The sequence below is a fragment of the Ambystoma mexicanum genome, chromosome 9 (genome assembly GCF_040938575.1).
Source record: "Ambystoma mexicanum isolate Mex_15411 chromosome 9, UKY_AmexF1_1, whole genome shotgun sequence".
Classification (NCBI taxonomy): Eukaryota; Metazoa; Chordata; class Amphibia; order Caudata; family Ambystomatidae; genus Ambystoma; species Ambystoma mexicanum.
In genome coordinates, this window is record NC_090931.1 from 81,495,779 (window position 1) to 81,521,064 (window position 25,286).

At 46.5% G+C, this 25,286-nt stretch overlaps 1 protein-coding gene across 3 annotated transcripts in view; it reads right to left on the reverse strand.

The window, feature by feature from the left end:
* Positions 1-25,286, reverse strand: part of FAM118B (family with sequence similarity 118 member B) — a 499,459-nt gene that overhangs the window by 121,104 nt on the left and 353,069 nt on the right. For all 3 annotated transcript variants that reach the window (XR_011274526.1, XM_069614207.1, XM_069614206.1), the window contains one exon: positions 9,774-10,001. Coding sequence is in view for 2 of the 3 variants with exons in the window: in XM_069614207.1 (XP_069470308.1) it covers positions 9,774-10,001 (228 nt within the window). In the remaining variant the exon portion in view is untranslated. The remainder of the gene's footprint in view (positions 1-9,773; positions 10,002-25,286) is intronic.

A 25,286-nucleotide genomic window follows, 5' to 3' on the forward strand; every position in this document is an offset into this window, starting at 1 on the left:
GTCGATAACATATCCATGCAGAGAATGGTGGCCGCAATCGCATGGTTGGGAGCCACCTCCCCTTCTTGGAACAGGGCTAGGGCTTCGGCTGTCATATCATCAGGGAGGAAGTAGAGGATGGGCACCAACTTATACCACAACTCCCTGTCGTACCTTGACAGGATGGCAAGGGCGTTGTGGCCTTGATTGTTGAAGCTGCCACTGTGATGAGTTTTTCTGCTGCCTCCAGCCTTTTACCCCCTTGGTCCGGAGGAACCATAGACTAAGAAGAAGGGTTGGAAGACCTCTTCCTAACAGCAGCAAGACCACAGAGTCTGGTGAAAGGCTGTAACCTGAGGCACCGAAGGGGCGAGTCTGGAAGCCGGTACGTCTTCTCCAACAGGCCACACTTAGAAGGAGGGGTGATAGAGGCCTACACGTCCGCTAAGCCATCCTCCTATGCCAGTCAACAGGGGAACTGAAATGATGATGATCTTTGAGGACTACCACCATACAAAAAGTAAACCTTCCTTTTTCTTTTCTTCCGATACCAGGTTGAAAAGGTTGGCAGCCTTCGATATCATCGAGTGGCATTGACACCCAATGTTTCCCCATCCACGGGAATGTAATCGCCAAACTCATCCATGTGCATACTGGTTGTGAGAGTGCCTGTGTCAGTCTAAACTGTTTCCTCCACTCAAGGGGTAACGGGCCTTATGAGGCGGTGGCGGCTGAATCTGAGAAGGCCTTTGAGGGTTCCTTGTTGGAACAGGAGCGGGAGCAGTTGCTGCTGTATTTCAGCCACCAGTGTGTATAAGGTGGTCAAGATGACCAAGAACATGCCCCTCGGTACAGCAGGAACCGGGCCTGAGACCTGGGCAGGGCTAAAAGGCTAGGAAGGTCTGAAGGCCGGTGATCCCTGATGGGGTCATAGGCAGAATGGGGGTGGGTTCCTCTTGCCCCCCTTCCTGATCAGAGGAAAAACACCTCTGGCAGGTATTCAGAACTGGTGTAGATTGCAGAGACCTTCTGGGGGATACCAGAGTGATGAGTGGTGCAGCCTTAGTGAGACTACGCAGGAACTCCTGAGCTGGAGGCATGTCTCACCAAACCAGAGTCCTTTGGGAACGAGGCGATGACTGGAGCCTGCAGAGTAGGAAAAGTCACTGGTGGAACCGACGTTGAAACTGCTGACGGAGGTCTAGACAGCAAGGAAACCCAGGGTGTGGCAATCGTCACAGTGGGAAAGGTGACGGTCGTGGACAAACTCTTTGGTGTTCCAGCCATCAAGGGAAGAGCAGTCTTCGTAGGTGGGGCCCTCAATCGACAGGGAGGTCGACAGGGCAGTTGTCGACAGGGCGATGTTCTTGGTGGATAAAATCGTCAATGAGGCTTGTGTCAACGGCGGAGTCGATGACGGTGGGGCAGGTGACAGATCTTTCGATTTGCTTTTTCGACGAAGATCTGTGCTTGGCCGCTGATGCCAGTGCCTTTCTCACGGACAGAGGCAGCCCGCCTGCTAGTAGGCTAAGCGTCGACGGAGCCAGTGATGGCAACTGGCCTCTCCAAATTGGGTCCTGCCACTGCAGCGTCCTTTGACGAGGAAGACGATTGCGCATGTGATTTTTTTTACTTCTTTTGGCTCTTCCCCAAGGAACCATCCTCAAAGACCTTGCCCTCTTTTTAACCAGAGGGAGCATGCTCTTTTGACCTGCCAGCCCTGGAAGAGGCAGTACTATGCTCGGAGGCTGCATCATAGGTCTTCCCTTCTTCGATCCACACTACCAACCTACAATGCCGGTCCTTCTGTGTCTTTGATGAAAAGGATTGGCAAATCGGAAATAGTCTGCATCGTGGACAGGATTTAGACAGTAAATGCACTTGAGGTGCCGATCCTCAAAGATTTTCATCAGGCCACAGTTCTCACAGGACCTGAAAAGACTTTTCTTCGTGGTGTTCGCCTTTGTGTCTGCCACAGTGTTGGAGAAAAAGCCCAAGCCTGGGCCGGTGGCACCATGAGCTGGAGATCTGGCAATGGACTGAGGATTTTCTCTGGCAACGGGTCCCCGCCGCCAGTAGTCGCAACATGACTGTAGACGAAGCTATGAAGGGTTTTGGCAAAAATAGGTAAAAAAGGGTACAAGATATTGAATTTCGAGGAGCAAAGCACAAGGACTTCCAACATGAGGTATGTGCAGTAAAAATCTTAAGAGGGCCACCAGTGGTGGAGCTTAGGAGGAAGAGTGTCATTGGATGGGGCAGTATGACCCAAAGTGACACTGATGGGCTATCGAGAAGACATGCAGTTTTTAGCTTAAAGCTAAGCTGCGAGGATACCAGTTTGACCGGGAATATTCATGAGCATGTGAATCCACTAGATTCAGAAAGCGTCTTGTGACAAATGGTAAGCTATTTTATCTGTAATGATGAGATGATATTTGTAATTGTACTCTGGTTAAGAGGATGTATTGCCTCATTACCCACGTACCTGCTTTAGGTCTCCCACAGCCTCTTCAATTATGATCTACGGAATAGGTCACAGTATTGACTGAGGAAGTCACTATGATATTTGATCTAGGCAATGGACTATGATCCTGGTGAACAAACTGATTTAAAAGAAGTGGAACTGTGACCCCTGGATGGGGTAAGTTATGCACATCAGATACCTGTATATGGTTATGACAACTTTCGTATAGAAACAAATATCTATTGTTTAAAGAATAGTACACGAGGTAACGCTTCATTGCTTACTAGGTGTTCTTTTTGTTGCAGGGAACTACTCTGTCCTCGAATACATCCAATTCCGTAGCTGAATATCCCATGTGTACCCTAGAGGCACCCATTGGGGATTATTCTCTTAAAGTGGACTAGTGGCGACAGACACAGGTCTGTTAAATCAGGTTATGTTAATTACACCTATTAGAACGCGGATACTGGAATTTCATGTGACTTATGTTAGTTTACTGCTACTCTCTACATTGTAGTATCTGGTTCTTCATTTTACCTCATTACTCCATATATGAAGCTGAGATAAGCCTTGTGCGACTATGGGCTGTTCTTGCACTAAGAGGCAATTAATGCATGAGAGAGGTTCAGTACATGGGATTTATCACATCACTAGCGGGATACTAAATGATATATTTTATTTTTATCGCACTCGTACACAAGTGTTTCAGAGTGTGGCAAGGCAAGGGAGGGGAACAGGAGAGAACAAAACAAAGATCTTACTATGCCCAGTGACATTGAGAACACGCAAGTGCAAGGGAATGGGGAAATGTGCATGGAAGGGGGGGGGGAGATGTAGAAAGTGCGGCGCAGAGGAGAAACAGATAAATAATAAATAAATACAATACATAAATAATAAAGGCAATAAATGGTGGTAGTGCAGCCAGCAATTGTTGGGTTTAAGGCAGCAGACAAGGTATGTCTGATAAGTGCAGAAAGAAAAGAAAGGGGGGAGGCAACTGTATGGGTACAAATATAGACCCCAGTGAAAAGGGAGTGCAGGAGGGTGGGAGGATGAGCTGGTACCTTGGTACGGTGGACAGAAGGTGGTCAGGTGCACGGTGCAGAGAGAGAAACAGATCAGATGGGAGAGGGGTGGTGAAGGAAGAAGCAAAGAGGAAGGTCTTGAGGTGCTTCCGGAACCAGAGATGGTTCTCCTCACGTTTCACAGTGGCAGGGAGGCTGTTCCAAAGGGAGGCCCCCAGCCGAAGACAGATCTACCCCAGCTCGCTTCTTCAAAAAACGACCGATTCTGAGGGAGTTTGCGGTATAGGAGCAAAGAGCTTGAGAGGAGAAATATTTACGGAGGGATAGTTGAAGGTATTTTGGACCCAGGACCCAGAAAGCCTTGTGGACAATTCAGAGGGTTTTGAATTTAATTCTTGCATCCACTGGGAGCCAGTGAAGGGATTTCAGAGATGGAGGGATACGATCCCAGGACTTGAGGCCAAGGACAAGTCTTGCAGTCCTGTTCTGGATTAGTTGTAAAGGGCCGAGAGTACAGGCAGGTAGATTTAGAAAGAGGCTGTTACAGTAATCCAGTCTGGAGAGAACCAGAGCTTGGGAGACAATGAGCTTCTGGGGGGGGGTAAGGAGAGGAAAGGCACATTATCTCTGAGGAGGTGCAGTAGGAATTTTAATTTTTTTTAGAGACGTCACAGATGTGAGCGGAGAAGGAAAGTGTGGAGTCAAAGATGACCTAGAGGTTCTTAACCTCACAGGTAGGGGTAGGAGGAGGGCCAATGGAGGCCGGCCAGAGATTGAGGGGAAAGGATGGTGAAGATGTACCGATGAGGAGGATCTCAGTCTTGTTGGCATTTAGACAAAGATCATTGGTGGCACACCCGTCTTGAATGGCAGTTAGGCAATCAGATGAGAGGAGGTAGCAAAGGGCAGCCTGAAAAGGAGTTCAGTGTCGTCAGCGTGGCACTGGAAATGTGAGCAGAAAATGGCAATGCAGTGGGCGAGAGTTGCCAGTTATTGGTTGAAAAACCAGGGCGAGGTTAGACCCCTGGGGACCACCACAGGTAGAGAGGGAGATAGATGATAGAAAGGACTCAAGTTGGAGCTGGGAGGGTCGATCGAGAGGAAAGAGGTCAGCCAGGCCAGAGCCTGATCGGTGATACCCAGGTTACCAGACGGTTGAGCAGGATGATATGGTTGACTGTGTCGAAGGCAGAAGAGAGATCGAGTAGGATGAAGACAGAGGGAATTTTGGAGTCACGTTGGAGAGCAGATCTTCACGGAGGTTCAGGAGAGCAGTGTCTGCTTCTGGCGGCTCTGAGGTCAGACTTGGGGTCATTGAGAGAGCCAACAGAATCAGAATGAAGGTTAAGCTGAGAGATGGCAAGCTATTCCAGGAGTTTACCCATAAAGAGGGTAATAGAAATTGGACGATAGTTAGCTGGACAAGAAAGATCAGATGTGGGTTTCTTGACAAGGGAGTGCTTCAGAGGGGAAGGATCCTGAGACAAAAGAGGTTGCAAAAATCAGCAAGGGCCGGTGCGATCAATGTGGTCCTTGATGGTTTTAGAGGAGCAGGGATGAACCTGTTTTGACATTTGACTTACTCTGGTGTGGGGTCACATTTAGCTGGCTCTAGGTGGTGAATGGTCTCATCTGAAGACTGCAAAAACATAATTAGTGTATTATTCATTTATGAGAAATTTATTCTTGTGCAGATTAATGGACATTTATTAACCTTGGGGAGTATAAAAGATTGATTTGGTTATTTATGTCATTTCTTCCTTTCCAGTCTGCTTTGCTTTTGAAGAAGGGGTTCTCACCTCGAAACGCGTCAGCTATCTGCAGACTTCAGTACAAGGCTGAAATCCGGAAAGCAAAAAAAGCTCATTACAACACCCGAACCCTGAATTGTAAAAACCTCAGCAAAGAACTTCACAAAATCATCACCGAATTCACCAAACCATCATGCATCGCCACCCTCCCGACCCCCTCACAATCGCTGTGCAACTCACACTCTCTCCACTTTTACACCACAGCGCTCGAAAGAACCAACGCTCTAACCAACAAACTAGCTCTCTTACACCCACCAAGTAATCCACCCTCCATGCCAGCCAACCCACCGCCTGCGACCACTACCCAACCAACGTTCGACTCATTCAGTCCAATATCACCCGACCAATTTCCTAAACAACTCTCTGCCCGCAAACCATCCGGCTCTCCGCTGGACCCTTGCCCAGCCACAACCCTCAAAGAAACGTTTGCATCTACCTGCACAGGAGAAATGCAAGAACCATCATAAAAGACTTCCTTTCCTCAGGAATTTTTCCCGACGCAGTCAAAATGATTCATGTCAAACCTCTTATAAAAAAAAGCTTCCTTCAACCCTTTCGAGCCCAAAAACTACCGCCTCATCTCAAACACCAGATTCCTTGCCAAACTCATTGACTGAACCGCCTACTCCCCACTAAATACCTTTGTCGAAGCCAACAATCTACTAGACGCCGCTCAATCAGGTTTCAGAGCCGACATAGAACTGACACCCCCTACCCTGGCCATCTACCATGGGCAACTCACCGACACCCTCTTAATTCAGTAAAAAACCTTGGATGCACCCTAGACTCAGACCTAACACTCTCGCACCAAGTCAACATAGTCTCAAAGTCCTGCCACTACCACCTTAAAACTCTTAGGCGCATTTTTCTATAACTCTCCTTTCCCAACAGACTCTCCGCAGTCCAATCAATTGTTATATCAAGACTGGACTAGGCTAACCCCCTCTGCCTCGGAGTGCACACATACCAAATGACTAAACTACAAAGCGCACAAAACGCTGCTACCAAACTGCTACTAGCGCTTGACCCAAGAGACCACATCCCCCCCCAGCCCTTAAAACTCTGCACTGGCTTCCGGTTGCTTCAAAACTGTATACATTTCTCACCGAGCACTACATAAAACCGGACCTCAATATCTTCAAGACAAACTAAAACCCTATCACCCTGCACATACTCTAAGATCAAGCTTGGCCGGCCTCCTAGTCATACCAAAAACACTCAGTCAGGTTAGGTGGATCATCTTTCTCAGCCTTGGTCCCCACTCTGTGGAATGCACTCCCACCCACACATCCGACACACCAAGGACCTCATTTCTTTCCGCAAATTACTGAAAACATGGCTCTTCCCCTAAAACCGACCCCCCTAACTCAAACTGGATAACAGCAACTCTATGACACTAGCCCAAAATGCTACATCATAAAAACAATCCAGCATCATGATCCGGGCAAGAAAAAGCAATTCAACTAGCCCAAACTACTAGATCATAGATAACAATAACAAACAATCCAACATCAAGATCCAAGCGAGAAATCGAAACTAATAACCTCTAATGTAAACTAAAAAGGACAAACAGAATAGAATGAGTAAAGTGGATCAAAGCAGTGAAATGGATAAAAATAATAAATTGTATGAATGCAGTAAAGTGGATGAAATTAATGAAATGGATGAAATAGATGTAATGGAAGAGAAGAACAAAATGGAGGAGAGGAATAAAATGGAGAGGATGGAAAGATGTATACATGATACGGATGAGTGCACATAGTACACGGAACTGGTAGAGTGCATGAAACAGATAGATGGCATGGAATGTAAGAGTGCATGGTATAAATGGAACATAATAGACTATTCAAGTGCATGAGACGAGTGTAGTGCATGGGACAGATGGAGAACATGGGACGGATCTAGCGCGTGCGACAAGTGACCCGAGTTGAACCGATAATGCATGATGAATGGATGAAGTTGGTGGAGAGGATGAAGTGCGTAGAGCTGATGAAGTGAGCAGAGCAGAGCAGATGAGAGTGCAGAATGAATGAGGGCGCGGAGCAGATGGAGGGGGCGGAGCAGATGGAGGGGGCGGAGCAGATGGAGGGGGCGGAGCAGATGGAGGGGGCGGAGCAGATCGAGGGGGCGGAGCAGATGGAGGGGGCGGAGCAGATGGAGGGGGCGGAGCAGATGGAGGGCGCGGAGCAGATGGAGGGCGCGGAGTAGATGGATAGCGTGAAGCGGATGTAGGGTGTTGAGGAGAAGTAGGGTGTTGAGCGGACGGAGGGTGTGGGGATGTTGAGTGGATGTAGAATGTGGTGCGGGTGTAGAGTGTGGTGCGGGTGTAGAGTGTGGTGTGGGTGTAGAGTGTGGTGCGGCCGCAGAGTGTGGAGCGGCCGCAGAGTGTGGAGCGGCCGCAGAGTGTGGAGCGGCCGCAGAGTGTGGAGCGGCCGCAGAGTGTGGAGCGGCCGCAGAGTGTGGATGGAACGGGTGAAGTGGATGGAACAAGTGAAGTATGTGCTTGGAACGGACGTAGTATGGGGTTGGAACGGGTGAACTATGTGAGTGGAACAGGTGAACTGGGTGGAACGGATGAACTGGGTGGGATGGGTGAAGTAGGTGGAACAGATGAAGTATGCGGATCGAAAGGATGAAGTATGTGGCTGGATCGGGCGAAATGGTTGGATGGAATCGGGGGGATGTGGGCAAATGGAACAGGTGAAGTATGTGGAAGGAACGGGTTAAGTAGGTAGATGGAACGGAGAAAGTGGGTGTATGGAACGGGTGAAGTATATGGATGGAACGGATGAAGTGATGAATGGATGGAACGGATGAAGTGAATGGATGGATGAATGGATGGGATGGGTGATGTATGTGGAAGGAGGGGTGAAGTATGAGGATGAATCGGGGGAAATGGATGAATGGAACAAGTGAAGTATGTGGATGGAACGGGTGAAGTATACGGATGGAACGGGTGAAGTATACGGAAGGAACCGGGAAGTATGTGAGTGGAACAGATGAACTGGGTCAAACCGGTGGAGTGGGTAGAACGGGTGGAGTGGGTAGAACAGATGAAGTAGGTGGATGAACTGATGAAGTATGTGGATAGAATGGGTGAAGTGGATGGAACCGGAGAAGCGGGCGGAACCGGTGAAGCGGGCGGAACCGGTGAAGTGGATGGGACCGGTGAAGTGGATGGATGGGACGTGTGAAGTGGGTGGAACGGATGAAGTAGGTGGATGAATGGATGACGTATGTGGATGAACGGATGACATATGTGGATGGAACGGGTGAAACAGGGTGTATGGAATGGGTCAAGTATGTGGATGGATGATGCATGGAGAACAACGGATAACGTGGAAATGAGCTGACCGGATGATGAAGGGATAACATGTATAGATCGGACAAAGTGCATTGATCATAAGGAATACATAGAACTGATCGAACTGATAGTGTGCATAGAACTGAGCGAGTACATGCAACGGATGTAATACACAGAACAGATAGAGGGTACGGAATGGACTCTTACAAAAATGATCCGAGTGCATGGAATGATCTGAAGTGCCTAGAATGGTTGGAGTGCATAGAGTGGTTGGGGTGCATGGAACGGTCTGGAGTGCATGGAACTATTGGAGTGTGCTCGATCTCAAGCACCTAGGGTAAACCACCATATTGAATCTCTACGCTTACTCTCTTCCTTACACCACCACTCAACTAGACCACAGCAATACTATGACACCATTCGGTATGGCTGTTCTCATACCATCACTTGCCGCATACTCCCCATCATCCTAACTAAACACAGCTGGTTACACACCCTCCAGCCTAGGCCTCAGGCCTAATACAGCCAGAATCGGTCTGGATAACAACCTGCCAGAACGAACACATACTCTTGATCTCCCAACCACCACACCTACCGCTAACAAGCAGCTATCACGCTAATGTCACACCTGCAGCACAGATATCCGGTGCTCACACGCACCTTATGACTCTCTCTACTGACTTTAACTTCGTTTCCCAAGGGCGTTCAACCTACCAGTGCCTTCAGATAATACCAATGGTACACAAGGCACTATATAAAGGCAAAATATCATAACATAACTTTAAAACTGTTTCTGTAAAATGTTATGTCATTAAACCTTTTGCTCTTGTTTAAATACAATATTTACTTTCTCTTTTCTCTCAATTGTGTACTTATCCGTTTAAAAACTGTTCACAGATTGCATTGAATATTGGCTGTTTCTACAGTATAAGAGAGTGTGCAGGGGATGGGAGAATTCTACTTTTGGATCTTCTTTGTTTTTTGTATTTTGTCGTGATTTTGTGCCAGGATCACAGTTCGTCCCGGCACCTTAAATTATTTAAGACTTTCTTGTTTCAATTTCTTAAACCTACATTTCTAGAAATTGGTGTGCACTTACGTTACGTGAATCCATGCAAGATCCCAATGTTGAAGAAAGAATATAAATAAAAAGTCCATTTAACTGACTGAACACAACATGTAGCTACCTTTTTCTCGTCTGTTAGGTCAAGTGACTGCAACTTCTTCCCTTGGTGCACTGCATAAATTTCAAGCAAGTTATCAAAGTTTGTAGTGAGCACCAATGCGCCATGTTCCATTAACTGGAGGACTGACTGGAGTAGCTGCTTCCCGGAGTCCTCCATCTTGGATTCCAGATCATCAAACACCTCATACAGGCAGTCTTTGAAAAAGGTGGAGCGGACATTACAGGTGCGCTATGGAGAGGATGCAAAAAAGCCAGTGATGAAATGACACCAATTGGGGTTCAATTTGTGTGCAATTGCTTCTTTACCATATGCACAATATCTGATCTCAAAGCAAGTTTCCTTTTACTGGTAGCTGACAAAATTTGCCTTCCTTGATTAGGACAATTCAAGCATATAAATCAGAAGGAACTATAATTTAAAAAAATGATTTTTTCATTTAGTCAGGGATATGTCCCAAAATGTACCTCTTTGGATTCCCCTTACTCTTCCAAATTTTTCTCATCCCACCCCACTTCCACTGCCTTTCTGAAATCCCTCTTCTGTGGAAGTTATTTGCCACTAAAAAGAAAAGAAGGACTCAGCAGTCTGATGAGTTGCTGAAGTAGCAGAATGTGTATGGAGAGCTCTTGATCACACCCCAGCCCTTCCCTTTTTCACACAACAGGAAGAAAAACAGCTTGGGGTGTAGATGGGAGGTCACCATACTCTATTTACAGTCATTCCTACTAGGTCGAAGAATACCTTTTTTCTTTCTGTGAACAAAGGAGCATGTACAGTGAGGGGAAGACAGCTGGAATATGAGATTGAGTAGGCTATTCTTACCTTAAGGAAGAAATGAGAATTACAACACTGAAACACAATTTCTAAACACAAGGTTAAGTTGTCAATAGTTGCCAATATAATTACCAAAATGTTTGTACAAATTAGATCCGGAAAAGTATGTACCTGTGATCAAATATGTTTCTAGCATGTGTAATAATGGATCTGGGTTGTTTGACCATGGCAGAATTGTTCGCGGTGGAATTTAACGTAGTCAATTGCGTTGCAAATACAATTTTACTGCGGCCAAACTCCCAACCCACCAATACATCCCCCCACTCCCCTCCCACTTAACCTTTCCCCGTCCACTCTCTCTCCTGACCCTGCAGTGTCAGTTCTGCCTCTCTAACGCAGGTCAGATCCGACGCCGCAGGGTCTCCTTTTCTTTTTCTTCCATCCTGCCAACCCCCGGTCCACATGTTCGGTATTTTTTACCCAACTTGATGGAATACTATCGATAGAATGGTACTGGCCAAATTCGATCAATTGTACCATTCGATCAATTATATACGATCAAGTTAGATAATACCATAATAGCCTCAATGAACCACGTTTTGCAATTTTTGGGCAAACGTAACCCCTTCATAACGCACCAAAACATGGAGCGTGCACCAAAGAATTATCTTTTACACAATGCATCTTTTTTATTGTCCGTTCTCAACCACAAGTTAATTATTTTCTATTTCATATACTCAATTAAGGAAAGAAATATACCTGAGGGTTCGTAGCGCTATGTAAATGCCAAATTATTATTATTATTATATTTGATAATGAAGATGTTTTCCATCGCCTCACTTAAGGAGTAGCTTAACTTAGGGCATAGAGCAAAAAGAGAACTCACCCACCCCCCAAATATTGGGGGGTGGGTGAAAACAGAACTTCTGAAAATATGCCTTCTATTATAAATATTTGTGAATACAATCACTTTATCAGCTTTTGCCAGATGCAATTCTTGGCTTCATCAATGCCTTTGTTATTTGCCAACATTAAATACTGTTCCCAGGTCTTCACCATTTCATAACGTTAGTTCTAGCTATACTAATGAATGCAAAGATTAAGCCCTTTGCAATTTTGACAGATTCAATATTTCCGATTGTAGCAGCCAGGCATATAATCTTATCTGCCAATCTGATAGGCCTATGAAATATTTCTGCTATTTGGGTTGAATTGCTTCCGGTAAATTGGATAGGCATGTGCACAATTTTTGTTCTTTTCAGGTGAAAGCAAGACAATGAAAGTGTAATACCTGTGAGAATAAAGTATCCAAATCGTTAAATGGTATTTTCCCATTTGGGATGTCCTGGTCTCTAAATTGCTTTCTTAATGTGTGAGTGAGGAAACGAATATAAAAACACCTCAAAGTGAAAACATTCTAGCGTGAATGAAAGTTACTTTCATTTTCTATAGAGCTTAATCCTGGTGTTAGCGAGTCTGTGGGGAGGGGATCTCATGGTCCCACCACTTGCTACATGATGTGGAGCCGGGGAGCAGTATGGTTAGGATCCCCTAGTCCCCAGCCTCTGATTTGAGGTAGGGCACAGCACTGCTGCATCCATCACCACTATTGGTCCTTTGTGGGCGATGATAAGATGAGGGATTGACCGTTGTAGCCCGTGGGCACCCGCACAATTCATAAACTCATGAGGGCGAGTGCAAGTTTACAACCTTAGTCTCCAGCATGAGGTTTCTCCCGTGGGATAAGGGCAAGATGCTGGTTGCGCCAAAGCCACTTGGCAAAGTCTGCATTCGCACTCTGATCCGCTTGAATGATAATATAAAGATGGGGGAAAGCCTTAGTCCATTAAGTGAAGCCCGAAGCCAAAGACTAAATGAAACCACCAGATTCCTACAAACCCTTATGGCCTACCTAATCCCAAACACAGACTTACTATCCGACACTGGTGCAAGACAGATGCAGACATTATGGGTGTTTTGCGAATAGCATAACAGTAAGCAGAGAATTAATTGAAAGTGGAGGATGATCCAATTGTGTAGTAGTAAGTGCAAGTGCAAAATGAGTTGAAGGCATGCAAGGTGCAGGATGCTGTGGAAGGGCAGGGTATGTGTAAAAGGTAATGCAAAAGGAAGAGGTAACCATAAAATATTGGGGGAGAAAACAAGAGGTTTCAGGGGCTGAAGATGCAAAGAGAAAGGGAAAGTAAAAAAAAATCTACTGAAAAGGAGGAGAACAGACAAGAAGGAATGTCATTAGTTGAAGGTGATAATGCAAGAAAGGAAGCTGGAGCTAGAGAAGAGGAAGTAGAGAAGAGAACTGCAGGCTTCAGCAGCTGACAAGAGGGAACACCAGTGCTACTGTGAGGACACCCAATCACAGGAAGGACCGGAGAGCTACCCCATCAGCAGGTACAGGGGTGATGGGGAGCCCCGATAAGTGCATAGGGCAGGCAGCACAAAGGCACTGCAGCACTGCAACAGAGGAACGCTTCCTCGGCCCAGTTGAGTCAATGGAGTCAAGAAAACCACTGACCACCAGAGAGGGGTGTGGGACCTAGGCCGAAACATGAGCCACCTCGCTCAAATCAGTACTTGACAGGAAGAAGAGCCGAGCATAAGAAAGAGGGAAACATGGGTCAGGCGCCCAAACAAGGAAGTGAGGTGTGTTCCTTGGGGTATCACTTGGCAGAAGAGTGAACCAAGTGGGCAGTATCGACCAGCAGGGGAAATCAGGGTCTGGGACCCAAATTCCGCACTAGTCATCATCCTTGTTACAGTATTTGTTAAAGGGAAGGTGGCAAGTGAACCCAATCAAAGAAGAGAAGTTAAAAACTATGTGTGTTGGAAGCTAAAGTGAGAGAGTGGCCAGGGGAAGGGAGTAATTCCTTGGTTGTGTTGAACTGGCAAGATACTAGGACATGGGAGACATTCTCCTAGTAAACAAGATGGTACAAATTCAAGAGAGTCAAGACACCAAGAGAAGGGAGTCATTCTCCTGCCAGTCAAGACCAGGGGAAGGGAGTCATTCCCCTTGGTTGTGTGGAACTTTGCCATTTTGTATTGTAACCTGGGAAAGTAGCTATTCTCCGACAAGGAGAACTTTTTCCAAAGTTATCTTTGGTATCTGTTTCACCCAGGGCAATGGAGACATCCCCCTGAATTGTGAAAGCTTGGATAATAAGACACCTGGAGAGGGGAGACATTCTCCAGGAACCCAATAGGGAAGAAACCATGGGCAATAAGGAATATTGATGTTTAAGCTGGAACTTTAACATGTGAACTTGAAGTGACATCTTTACTGCGTTTGAAAAAAGTTGTTTTTTGCTTAACAAACAGTTCAAACAACAATTATCCCCCGTTTACTTCATCATTACATTTCAAATTAAACAAGTTCCAACACAGTAACCAAATGACCAAATGCCTGGCTGCATGGATTCTCGCCGATTTCTAGGAGCCAACACAGTTATTTTTCCAACCCATATTCACCCCCACCTCTCCCTCCTCCCTGGTTCCCTTATTCCTGTCCCCGAGTCAGCCAGTCACAAGTCTCATGGAGGTTTATCATCAGGTGAGCTAAACGGGGAAAGCACCAGAGCATTAATTTGGTCATTCTCTGAGCTCTCTCTCAATCCCACCTTCATAGCCCTATACCATACAGTGGCCGGCGCCATTGACCAGCATCTCAGACCATTCCACCAACCTTCAATGTGAGGGCCCTCTGGTAATGTCTGGGCCATAGCTATTCTTTCAGCAAGCTCCCAGGCCAAGTCCAGCATTCTATCTTCTGGTTTTGCGGCTTTAGGTTGCGGCATCATGCCTAGTAAACACCCCTATGATGACCAATTGCATCTCGTGATTCACCCCTCTGTTGAGTGTGCACTCCATCTCCTTCCAGAACCTCCCAATCACACGACAAGCCCAAAACCTATGCAACATATCTGCCCCCTCTATTCCACACCTAAAACACCCCTTGTCTGTCAAAACTGTGAAACTGAGAACTAACTTGTGCACTCCTCCCGAAGCATAATCCTTACACAATGTACTCGGGCCACCCTTCGTCTGCCAGAACACTAAATTAAACCACAGATTACCGAATGAAGCTCTCTGAAAAAGGCCCTCGGTATGAAGTACGGTATATTTATAAAGTGATTTATTAGACTGGGAAGGGCCACCATTTTAATCAATACTATTTTGGCCATCACTGAGAGACATTCTTTTCCATAAATCATTCGACTTTTCAAGACAGAGTTTTCTTGTACGGTGTTATTCCTGTGCAAGCCTGCTGTCATGGTATCTATTAACCTCCAAGTATTGGAATGTTAGAGTCTCCCACCGGAGCCCCAAGTTTGGTAAGCGTGACGCCTCCAGCCCAGCCCACCAACAGGAATATGCATGCTTTCGCCCTGCTCACTGTGATACCAGCAAGTGCCTCAAAATGATCAAGTACCTCTAAAAGATACGCCAAGCTCGTCTCAGGGTTACTTACATACAGCATTATGTCGTCCACATAAAAGATGATGACATGGCACACACCATCCACATGGGAGTCCAGCCTCTCGAAGTTCCTTTCTTAAGAACGCTGCCAGGTGTTCCAGAGCCAATATAAAAAGGCATAGGGGGAAAACTGGCATCCCTGCTTTGTGCCTCTCAGTAGATTTCTACCGTCATTAATACACAAGTACTCTTCTTTCTGTTCCGCCATGTAATCCCAGAAGGGTCCATCTTGTAAGGTCTCTGCCTTGAGCTTCCATGTCGACACAGGAGCCGGTTGAGCGTTTTTTGCACATTCTACAAAACGGTGGGAGAGATCTGAAATAATCCATCCCTCATATGAAGCACCCACAAATTTCTCCAAGTGTTCTAGGCTAGTGAAGAGGTAGTCAATGGGCGTATAAACTGCATGCACCCCTGAATAATATGAGAACTCTTTCCTTTTGCCCATCAGCCATCTCCAGATATCCCTCAACTCTTAAGTCCTCTAGCAAGTTCCCAAGATTTTTCCCGGTGGGGCTGGCTGAACGTACTTATCTGATATGTCCATGGGTGTGTTCAGCTTACAATAAAAATCTCCTCCCCAAATCCACATAAACCATCCAAATGGGACCAATGTAGCATATAGAGAGTCAAAGAAGGATGATGGATCATGGTTAGGGGCATAAATGTTAAAAGGGTGCACTTCGCTTTCATCAACGTAACCATGTACTAGGACCATATGCCATTAATTATACACGCTGACAACAACCATCTGGAAGGGTTCATTAGGTGCCACCCAATGGAGAACTCCCCCCTTGCATAGGTACAGTACGTTAACCCGAATCCTGTTCTTCCCCACTTACTCGGCATGTCGGTCTGTCTTTCCACTGTAAGGTGCATCTCCTGTAACATTGCAATTCCTACTCCTTTCGAGAGCAAGTACAAGGCCTTCCTGGTATGCTTAACATAGCTATTTAAACCCCAAACATTCCAGGAGGAAACACAAACGGTCTGCCATGTGACCGGGTTTGTACTTTCCCTTCCCCACTCTTGCAATCCATATTCCTCGGACCTCCCTCTGCTTCCCATTGTCGCTCCCTCAACTGTCCCATCTCCCCGCCACCCCATCATCTCTGTAAGCTTCCGAATATATTCTGTTCACTCCTTCAGATAATGGGCTGTCCTGTAACCCAAACATATCACACCAAAACTTAACTATCGGCCTAACAGTATCAAGACTAATCAGGCCTCAAAGTTATTCATCCCACCCTGTTTCTGTACGACTTGGTGGCTAGATACACCTATGATATCTGAATACTACAAAGAAAGGAAGATCACCATGGAACCCCATTCCTTTTCCAGGCACAACACAAAGTTCCAATTTATAATGCTAAACAGCAGTCAAATTGGGAATGGCCGTGGCTAGCAGAGATGTGAGCAAGATGTGTTCCTAGGAGCTCCAGGCAGTTTGGTTAAAAGATCAGTTTCCCGTGCATCAGAGGGCCTCTAATTGAGCCTTTTTATCGGTATAGGAGCGCAGCAGGATTGAGGTGCATATCTCAGACTGCAAGATAGTGCAGACTGGCTGCCCGAAGCGAGAACTGGGTGCAGATGACAAGCCCTGTGTGAGTCAAGATGGCGGTGCAACGGGCCGAGAGTTCAGCATCTCAGATGTGGTCTAACTCCCCGATAAAGCTGTGGGTGAAAGTGGAGGAGCAGCCAACCGATAAAGGATGCACTGACTGAACTCCCAATGTCCACCCAGTACAAGTGCACCCAAACAGGCTCCACTTAACTAGGCACTGAAATCCATGACCTAACTGATGTTGCTAATAAAGTCCAACTTGTAGAGAAAACAATGGTTAAAAGGCATATGCCTTAACATAGTGCACTTTGCCAAACAACTTGGTAATGCTATAATTTCACTGAACAGAGGCCACATTCTCCAAAAAGTGCATTCCACACCATCTTCCAAGACACTCACTCCTGGATGCACACAATTACACAGCTTTTAATAACCACTAGAAAGGCCTCACACCACAACTAACTTTTATATTTCACCAGGGCAGAAACTTTTAAAAATAGAATACAAACAGTTCGGACTGTTAAACTTCTCTGGGCTGAATAGCAATTTCATTGAAGACAAACACAAAGTCCTGCAGAACTGGCAGTTAACCATTTCCTGGAATGTCTAGAACAGATCCTTCAATCCAGCAGATTCCTAGCCGAGTGGTCTAATCACCTGACCCACAACCAACATCGCTGTTTCTATCTTCCTCTGCAAAACAGTACCTTTGGGAATTGAGACCCTCCTCCAGCTGCTCCTCCTTCAAACATCCAACACTGAGCTTCAGCCATTTGTGCTCCAGCTGACAATTGTGACCCAAATTCCACATTTATAATCCATAATATTAATAATGACTCTGAGACATTAAGTAGGTCATACTCCTTTAGTGTCTGATCTTAACTGCCTTCCCAGCTCTCACCAGCCCTACATTCCCTATTCCATTCTCCAGGGATCCCTTGCCCACATTCCATGTACTATTCAGCCACAACATCCCACCCCTTACTTATCATCGGAGTTCATTATATACATCTGTTTAAAGGTGTTCACAGTCTACTTCTGTTCAATAATAATCTGTTCGATAAAACACGGGTTTTGCTTTGTGAATAGAACACTCCATCACGGCATCCCTTCATCTTCCTGTGTCCTTGGATCTGTTATGCTCTTTCTTTCCTTGAACCTTGTGTTTGTCCCAAATTCCTCCGTTCTACTTATTGATCTGATGAGGTCCACTTACTTTTCATTTTCACTCATGCAGTCTGTACCTGGCTTTTCCATTTTCAGTTATTCCCTCATCTGCCTCTATTCCTCCACCCAGTTGGGTTTACTGCCTCTGGAATGAGTTGTATTGTCATTTTTATTCAGTCACAGTTTATCACATACTACTCTCCATCCGGTACTGTGGGTGCTACTGTAAACTTCCTACTGCGGACTTCAGCAGCCTTCCTGTTGCACACTTCACACTTTCCACTGCATACTTCTTCCACATGTCACATCTCCCCTTTTTCTTTTTTTGGTTGTTTTTCCTTGTTGATCTCTTGCAGACAGTTATTGTTTCTTTATTTTTCTCCTTGTAACCTGTTCCACGGTCTAATCATGCAAGCCTTGAAATTGCCTTGCCGCTAAGATTCCAACATGCTATTTCCTTCTTAGCTTTCTTGCATTGAATACAAACATGTATATAGACGGCTGCCGTCAGAACGTGGATTTGAGAAGCATATTGCCAACAACATGCAGGTTCGTCCAAAGTTGAGAAAATTGACTCATTTGGCTTTCCATTCACCAACATTTGACCTTTTCGAAAGTCTTTGATATCTTTCCCCTATGTTTTAGATCTTCTAATACGCATGTGCGGTGCAGAAAACACTATTCCTCACTGCTACATTACAAGCGAAGCATGTCACTTTACACAGTTCTTTGCTATATATCCTCTCCTTGCACTTTGCACAATGGTGTTTATGTTTGCGGCCTTATGTTACATGCTGGCGCTGCTACTAACGGCCGCATTCATCTTTTCCGCGATCTGGCATGTGAGCATGTCATCGGGCGAAGTGCTATTGTGAGTCGTTCAAGAGTGTGATGCGGCTGCCTGCTCTTGCTCTCAGTCTGTGCAGTGCCCGGGGCTGCAGGAGATAAACGGCCCATTTCTCGCCCCCGAATCTCAGTGATGCACACCGTCCCAGGTCACATACCGATCCTAATTGCTGCTCACCCACGTGTTTCCAGAAACGAAAAGCCAGTTTTTAAAATCGTGTCGCGTACTTGTCAAGAACAAAAGCTTTGTATTATCACTGAATTGAAAATGTTATTTTAGGCACCATGTATTGTTCTCATTAAAACGTTTCCCAATTGCAATACAACGCGGTCCCTGATATAAATGCTATTACCAAGGAGTTTTGGAGATTGTAGTGCTTTTGCGTCTTTTTTTTTTTTTTTAACATCACAGACATCGAGACACTCCATTGAAATCATTTTCATCTCTGTACGCTGCTTTATTTAAATTCGTTGTTGGGTTGCTATGACAACTTACAAATCTGGCCCCACGCTTTATGGTCCTTTCCTCTGATCCATTGACATTATGCAGCGATTTCCTCCGATCCCGGCAATGCGCCTCGTGCTTTTTATTGAGTTTCGTTATTCTAACTTCTTATTTCGAAAAATGCCGTTCCTGTGCAGCGACTTTTTCCCCAGAAGTAAATGTATCTGTACGTAAAATTTACAGTCTTACATGATTTAAATGACTATCAATGTTCATTGTAACAAAGTGGACCTCCAGTACTTCGGGTAAGTTACAGGTTCCTTTATTGTCCATGTCCAGTACTCTTCCTCAAGACACAGGGATGATAGGGGACACAAGATGACAAGGGAAACACCGGGCTCACCCCCACACCCATCTTCTCAGCTCACTCTTCTCACTCTAACTTCCAACCGTCACTCACAGAACCCTGCACACCAACATTGCACCTAAACATTACAAGAGGTGATGTCACACACTGAAAGCAGATTACTACAATTCCCCCCCCCCTTAGAAACACAAAAGCCAAATACTACGCCAACGCTTTCCCGGGAAGACAAAAAGGAATGACAAGGTATTGTGACCAGCACAGGACCTTAACACCCCACGACACCACGCTACCAGAAATGCCACAACACAGCGGCCGCCTAGGTGTAGAACCTCTGGCAAAACCAAAAAGGAAATCCAACAAAAGGACAGCATTAACTGAACACCAACGGACCAAGAAGGAAAAGATTGCCAACGGCACGCAACCAAACAAGACAACACCCTCCCTCGGTCCACACCTCGAGGCCACAAAAATAAAAACACAGCACTTACGCCTGTCCCGAGCTGCCCCTCTGGACCTAGGGCTGCCACCACTAGCCTAACTATTGTTAGCTAACACTAACAACTAATGCCTAACCAACCTAGCCACCTTAGCACAAATCACCTTCCACTTCGGTCTGCCACCCCAAAGTCTCAGAGCTGCCCCTCCAAGCGCTAACCAACCGCCCCCAAAGGAAGCAACAACAAATGCCCAACAAACCGAGGGACCTTAATCAACTTTGACAACAGTATGGGGAAGAACCACAACACCACGCTGCTACTCTGCACAAAACCGTTGGCCATTCCCTCTATCCACAAAATCCATTTAGAACACACCAGGAGACAACCTGACATACCAGACACGGAATCAGGAGACACACTGGCAAGCAAAATAGAACACCACCTCGTCCAATAGGATAACACTATGGACAGTAAGAAAAACTCCACTCAACTCAGGCATAGCGACCAAAACAGAGATTACAACGCTATGAATCACTACAGCGAACACTGCCCTGAGACTAACACTCCGCCAAAAGTGACTTACCTTGATTTACGCTCAGGCACTAATGACCACAACATACAGGCCAAAGCGACCAAACCTGAACTATCAGGCACTAATCACTACAGTAATGAGGTGACCTACCCTGGAAAAACCAGGCACCCAAAAACATCTAACGTGACCCACCCTGGACAGACCAGGCACCAAAGACCATAATCACACCTCACTCCAATGACACCTAACCTGAAACCACACAGGTTGATGAAACCAAAGGTCAAAGGATCAGCAACACAGCAAACAGTGACCAACCCTAGCACAACCTATGCCAGGCACTATGAACAAATGCAGTTGGAAACACATGACCCCAGATTCGCCAGAACACTTGCACGCACCCATACAGTGCACTCTCGGACCAAACACTGGTAACATTAACCATACACAACATGACATAGCAATAAGCATAAATGCAGGCATCATAAAATACATTTCAATATTTTGAAAACATTGCACAAAACATGTTGGAAACATTGCACACAACCTGTTAATAGATTAAATGATGACCCCCCCCCCCTGCAAAGTCCTCAGATGTAAAAATAGCACTAAAAATATGTGCATAGACAATGTCACTGATGCTTGCTTGAAATCAAAGTTCCCATTGAAAGTTGACAAGTGGACCACCACCCTGAAGTCCATGAAATTCTAGACCCCGCACCTTACATCCTAAGTAAGAATGCAACCCAATTTATACTACTAGGGTTTAACATTAGTCCCAGTAACGTTCCATCCAGCAGGTAAACATTAATATAGCACTGGCAATTACAATCACAAAAGTTGTTAATCAGTACACCTCCGAGGAGCATTTAATTACAAACCTCCCACACCAACCCTTCAATTTCAGAAAGGGACCACCCCGACCCCCCTATACTAGGGTACAGATTTCCCACAGGGCCACAACACAGTGACACCACAGGAAACAAACAACGGCCTCCTACATCCAAGTGAGGGAAATCCCCGCCTTGAGACTAATCAAAGGCGCACATCTCTAAACAAATGGGCCACAACAGATACAGCACTCAAACACAGGCACGCGGCCCCACACTAACCTGACCCCAAATTTCGGCAATCCATTAATCCGGAACTTGCTCCAAAGCCTGCACTCTATGAAACAGGCCTCATAGATTCATCACTTCCCGGCACATTTCCAAATGCAGTTTGTAAACCAGAAGAAATCATTCACCGCCGTGTAACGCTTCTCCGCTCTCTCCATCTCCGGCACGTATTTTCCTCTTCCAACGAGCTGTGAAAGAGGCTTGGAATGCAGGAAGGCAACGTCCGCCGCACACGTGACGAACTGGGCAAGCCTCTGCCAGCTGAAACGTCACCATTGCTGTTTGATGCATAGAACCACCAAGGATCACGCGACTGCTGTAGGAGCAGCGCCCCCAACTGTGACGTCACCACAATAAAGGAAGCACTGGCCAGGCAGCACCTCGGGGACTGCTGCCTCACCGACATCAGGCGCATCCTGGATGGAACGCAGGCAAGGGCCCGATCCCTAGACTGAGACGGGACCGCCTTCTCCTTCATCCAGACTGCGACCACGGACCATCTGACCACACGCCGGATGAAGAGCGGGATCTTGACCCGATGCCGCTCCGCCCACCAACGCCGCAGCAAGGAGCCGGCACCGCAAACAAAAACGAACCGCGGGAACATGTCCTGCCCACACATCAAGGGAAGCACCATCACACATTCACCGCCATGCCATGAGGGGAAATAGTCCTCTGCGCCACGCTGCCGAACGCAGCCTCCTCCTCCGCAGATCAGCGCCCACACTGTGGTGCTCTTCAGGAGCCGCTTCCCCCTCCTGGACCAACGCAACACGGCAGGGCCTCCTCCAGCCTGGAGTGCGGAACGCTCCTTCTCCGCTGCCGACTCTGCAGCACAACAGAGTCGCGCTCCGAGTGAGCGGCGACAACACAACAGCCCGGGCCCGCTCCTCCGCATTAATACTGTCCACAACTAATGAGGCGTCACAGGCACGGAGCTCACCGATGACAGCAATCACGACTCTCGGCCAAAAGGACACAGGCCCGCCTGGGTGTGGGGGGACCATACGGGGGCGGTGTTCCAGGGGTGCTGCACCCCCCCCAGCAGCGCCATACGGAAGGCAGTCCACCTACCATCCCATCCTCGTCGCCAGTGTAACAAAGTGGACCTCCAGTACTTCGGGTAAGTTACAGGTTCCTTTATTGTCCATGTCCAGTACTCTTCCTCAAGACACAGGGATGGTAGGGGACACAAGATGACAAGGGAAACACCGGGCTCACCCCCACACCCATCTTCTCAGCTCACTCTTCTCACTCTAACTTCCAACCGTCACTCACAGAACCCTGCACACCAACATTCCACCTAAACATTCCAAGAGGTGATGTCACACACTGAAAGCAGATTACTACACGTGTGTGTACTGATTAACAACTTTTGTGATTGTAATTGCCAGTGCTATATTAATGTTTACCTGCTGGATGGAACGTTACTGGGACTAATGTTAAACCCTAGTAGTATAAATTGGGTTGCATTCTTACTTAGGATGTAAGGTGCGGGGTCTAGAATTTCATGGACTTTAGGGTGGTGGTCCACTTGTCAAAGTTCCCCAACGCTGCAGTATAAAGCCATGGAAGCCAAAGAAATACAGCGCAATTTAGTTCATTTGTTTCCTTTGAGTTTGTTTACTTTGTGTCCCAAAAGCGCATCTCACCATCTTCACAATTGCTGCAGTTTCTTTCTTTACTGGTTCATTTTCAGTTTTCCTCGCGTTACCCTTGTTTTGCGCCCTCTGTCTCATTTTCGCTTTTTTTTTTAATGGCCTCCTCCTCAGGCGACTCAATCCTTTTGCCCTTTTCTTAATTTTCAATCAGCCACCTCCTAAGGCTGTTTTCCTTTATTTTGTATGTCTGCTTTGCAACCTCCTCCATAGGTCTCTTTGGCCCCCTCCTTGGCCAACATTTCCTTTGACCCCCTCCTTGGGCAATCTTTTCTTTCGGTTTTTCCTGGCCACCTCCATAAGTTCATTATTGTCCTTTCACCCACCTCCATAGGCTGATCATTAGTTCCGAATTGTCCTTTCAGCCACCTCCATTGGCTGATCATTAGTTCCTTATTGTCCTTTCAGCCACCTCCATAGGCTGATCATTAGTTGCTTTTTTTTTCCATCAGATGCATGGGTCGGTCATCTCCTCGTCGCCAATTTTTGTGAACCAAATTCCACATTTATAATCCATAATATTAATTATGACAGACATTAATTAGGTCTTACTTCTTTAATGTCTGATCTTAACTGCCTTCCCAGCTCTCAACCAGCCCTACATTCCCTGTTACAAACTCCAGGGTTCCCTTGCCCACATTCAATGTTCTATTCAGCCACAACAACACTCAGCAGTCCACGCAGCCGGAAGCGTATCCAATTCTACCCGGTATACACATTGATTCCTGGTTGCAACATCACCTGCAACCACCTTAGACTCAGCAAGCGCTCGGCTGCCAGCACTCGTCTCATGTTTCCGTGTGCTACTGCACACATGACAACCAAGCGAGGGAGGGAGAAAATACAGGATACGGATGACAATGGGAGACCTTAGAATAGTAACCTGGAATGTCAGAGGCCTCAATAGCTACCTGAAGAGAAACAAGGTGATGATGTACCTGAGAAAGCAAAAAGTGGATATAGCCCTATTGCAAGAAACCCACCTCCCCAAAGAGAAACAAGAGGTGGTAAAGAAAAAGTGGAAAGGGACCACCATGGGAGCAATATACTCGGCATATGCTGTAGGGGTAATGATTTGGGTGGCGCCACATGTGCCCTTTCAGCTATTACAGGCCATGGAGGAACCGGACGGGAGGATAGTAGTGACCCAAGGGCTGTTAGAGAATAGAGAGCTATGTATTATAGACACCTATGCTCCTAACCAAGATACTTAACCAAGCGGCCTACTTTAAGACACTACATAGCAATATCGGCCCCCATATAGGAAGTACAGTTCTATGGGGTGGGGATTTCAATTGTACGCTGAACCCCAAAATGGACAGGTCAGATACCAAACTGGACAAGCCCACTTCCGCAGCAAAAAGGCTACTGGCTCTGCTGGGAGACTTTGGGATGGAAGATAAATGGAGGCAGCAAAACTCGAATGATCGGCATTACTCGCATTATGCCGCCCCACATAGTTTGTACACGAGACTGGATTACATGTTCGCCACCTCGGAACTTGCTGGGGAAATGACAAGCTCATAATATAAGGCGAGAATACTATCGGATCACTCCCCTCTGGTCCTGGCGTGGCGACCTCACCCCCCTAGAGCCAGGATCCCCACATGGAAGCTTAGAGTGGAGTCATTGAAGGACACCACATTCCAAGAGGACTTAAGGGAGGAGATAATCGGGTATTTCGAGAATAACACAGGAAGTGTGGAGTCGGAGGAACCCTGTGGGAGGCCTTCAAGGTGGTAGTGAGAGGGGCGGCCATATCCAAATCTAGAGGGGTCCAAAGGGGAATACATTGTGAGCTACAGGAGACAGAAAAGAAACTAGAAGCCATCATGAAAAGAGGGCACCTCACTGGCAGATGCTGAACAGGTGAGCCAACTATAACACACTTGTAGTGGGCTCTGGGAAAGGCTATGCAACTTGAATTATAAAAAATACATTGAAAGGCAACATGCCGGGGGAGACAAACCGGGAAGGCTACTAGCATGGCTAAACAAGAACGAGACACCAAGGCCAGCGATCAGGGAGATAAAAGGGAGAAGCGTGCCAAGTCTGGAATGAGAGTGTGAACAAGGGATTCCTTAGATTCTATAAGCGCCTCTACGAAGATGCAG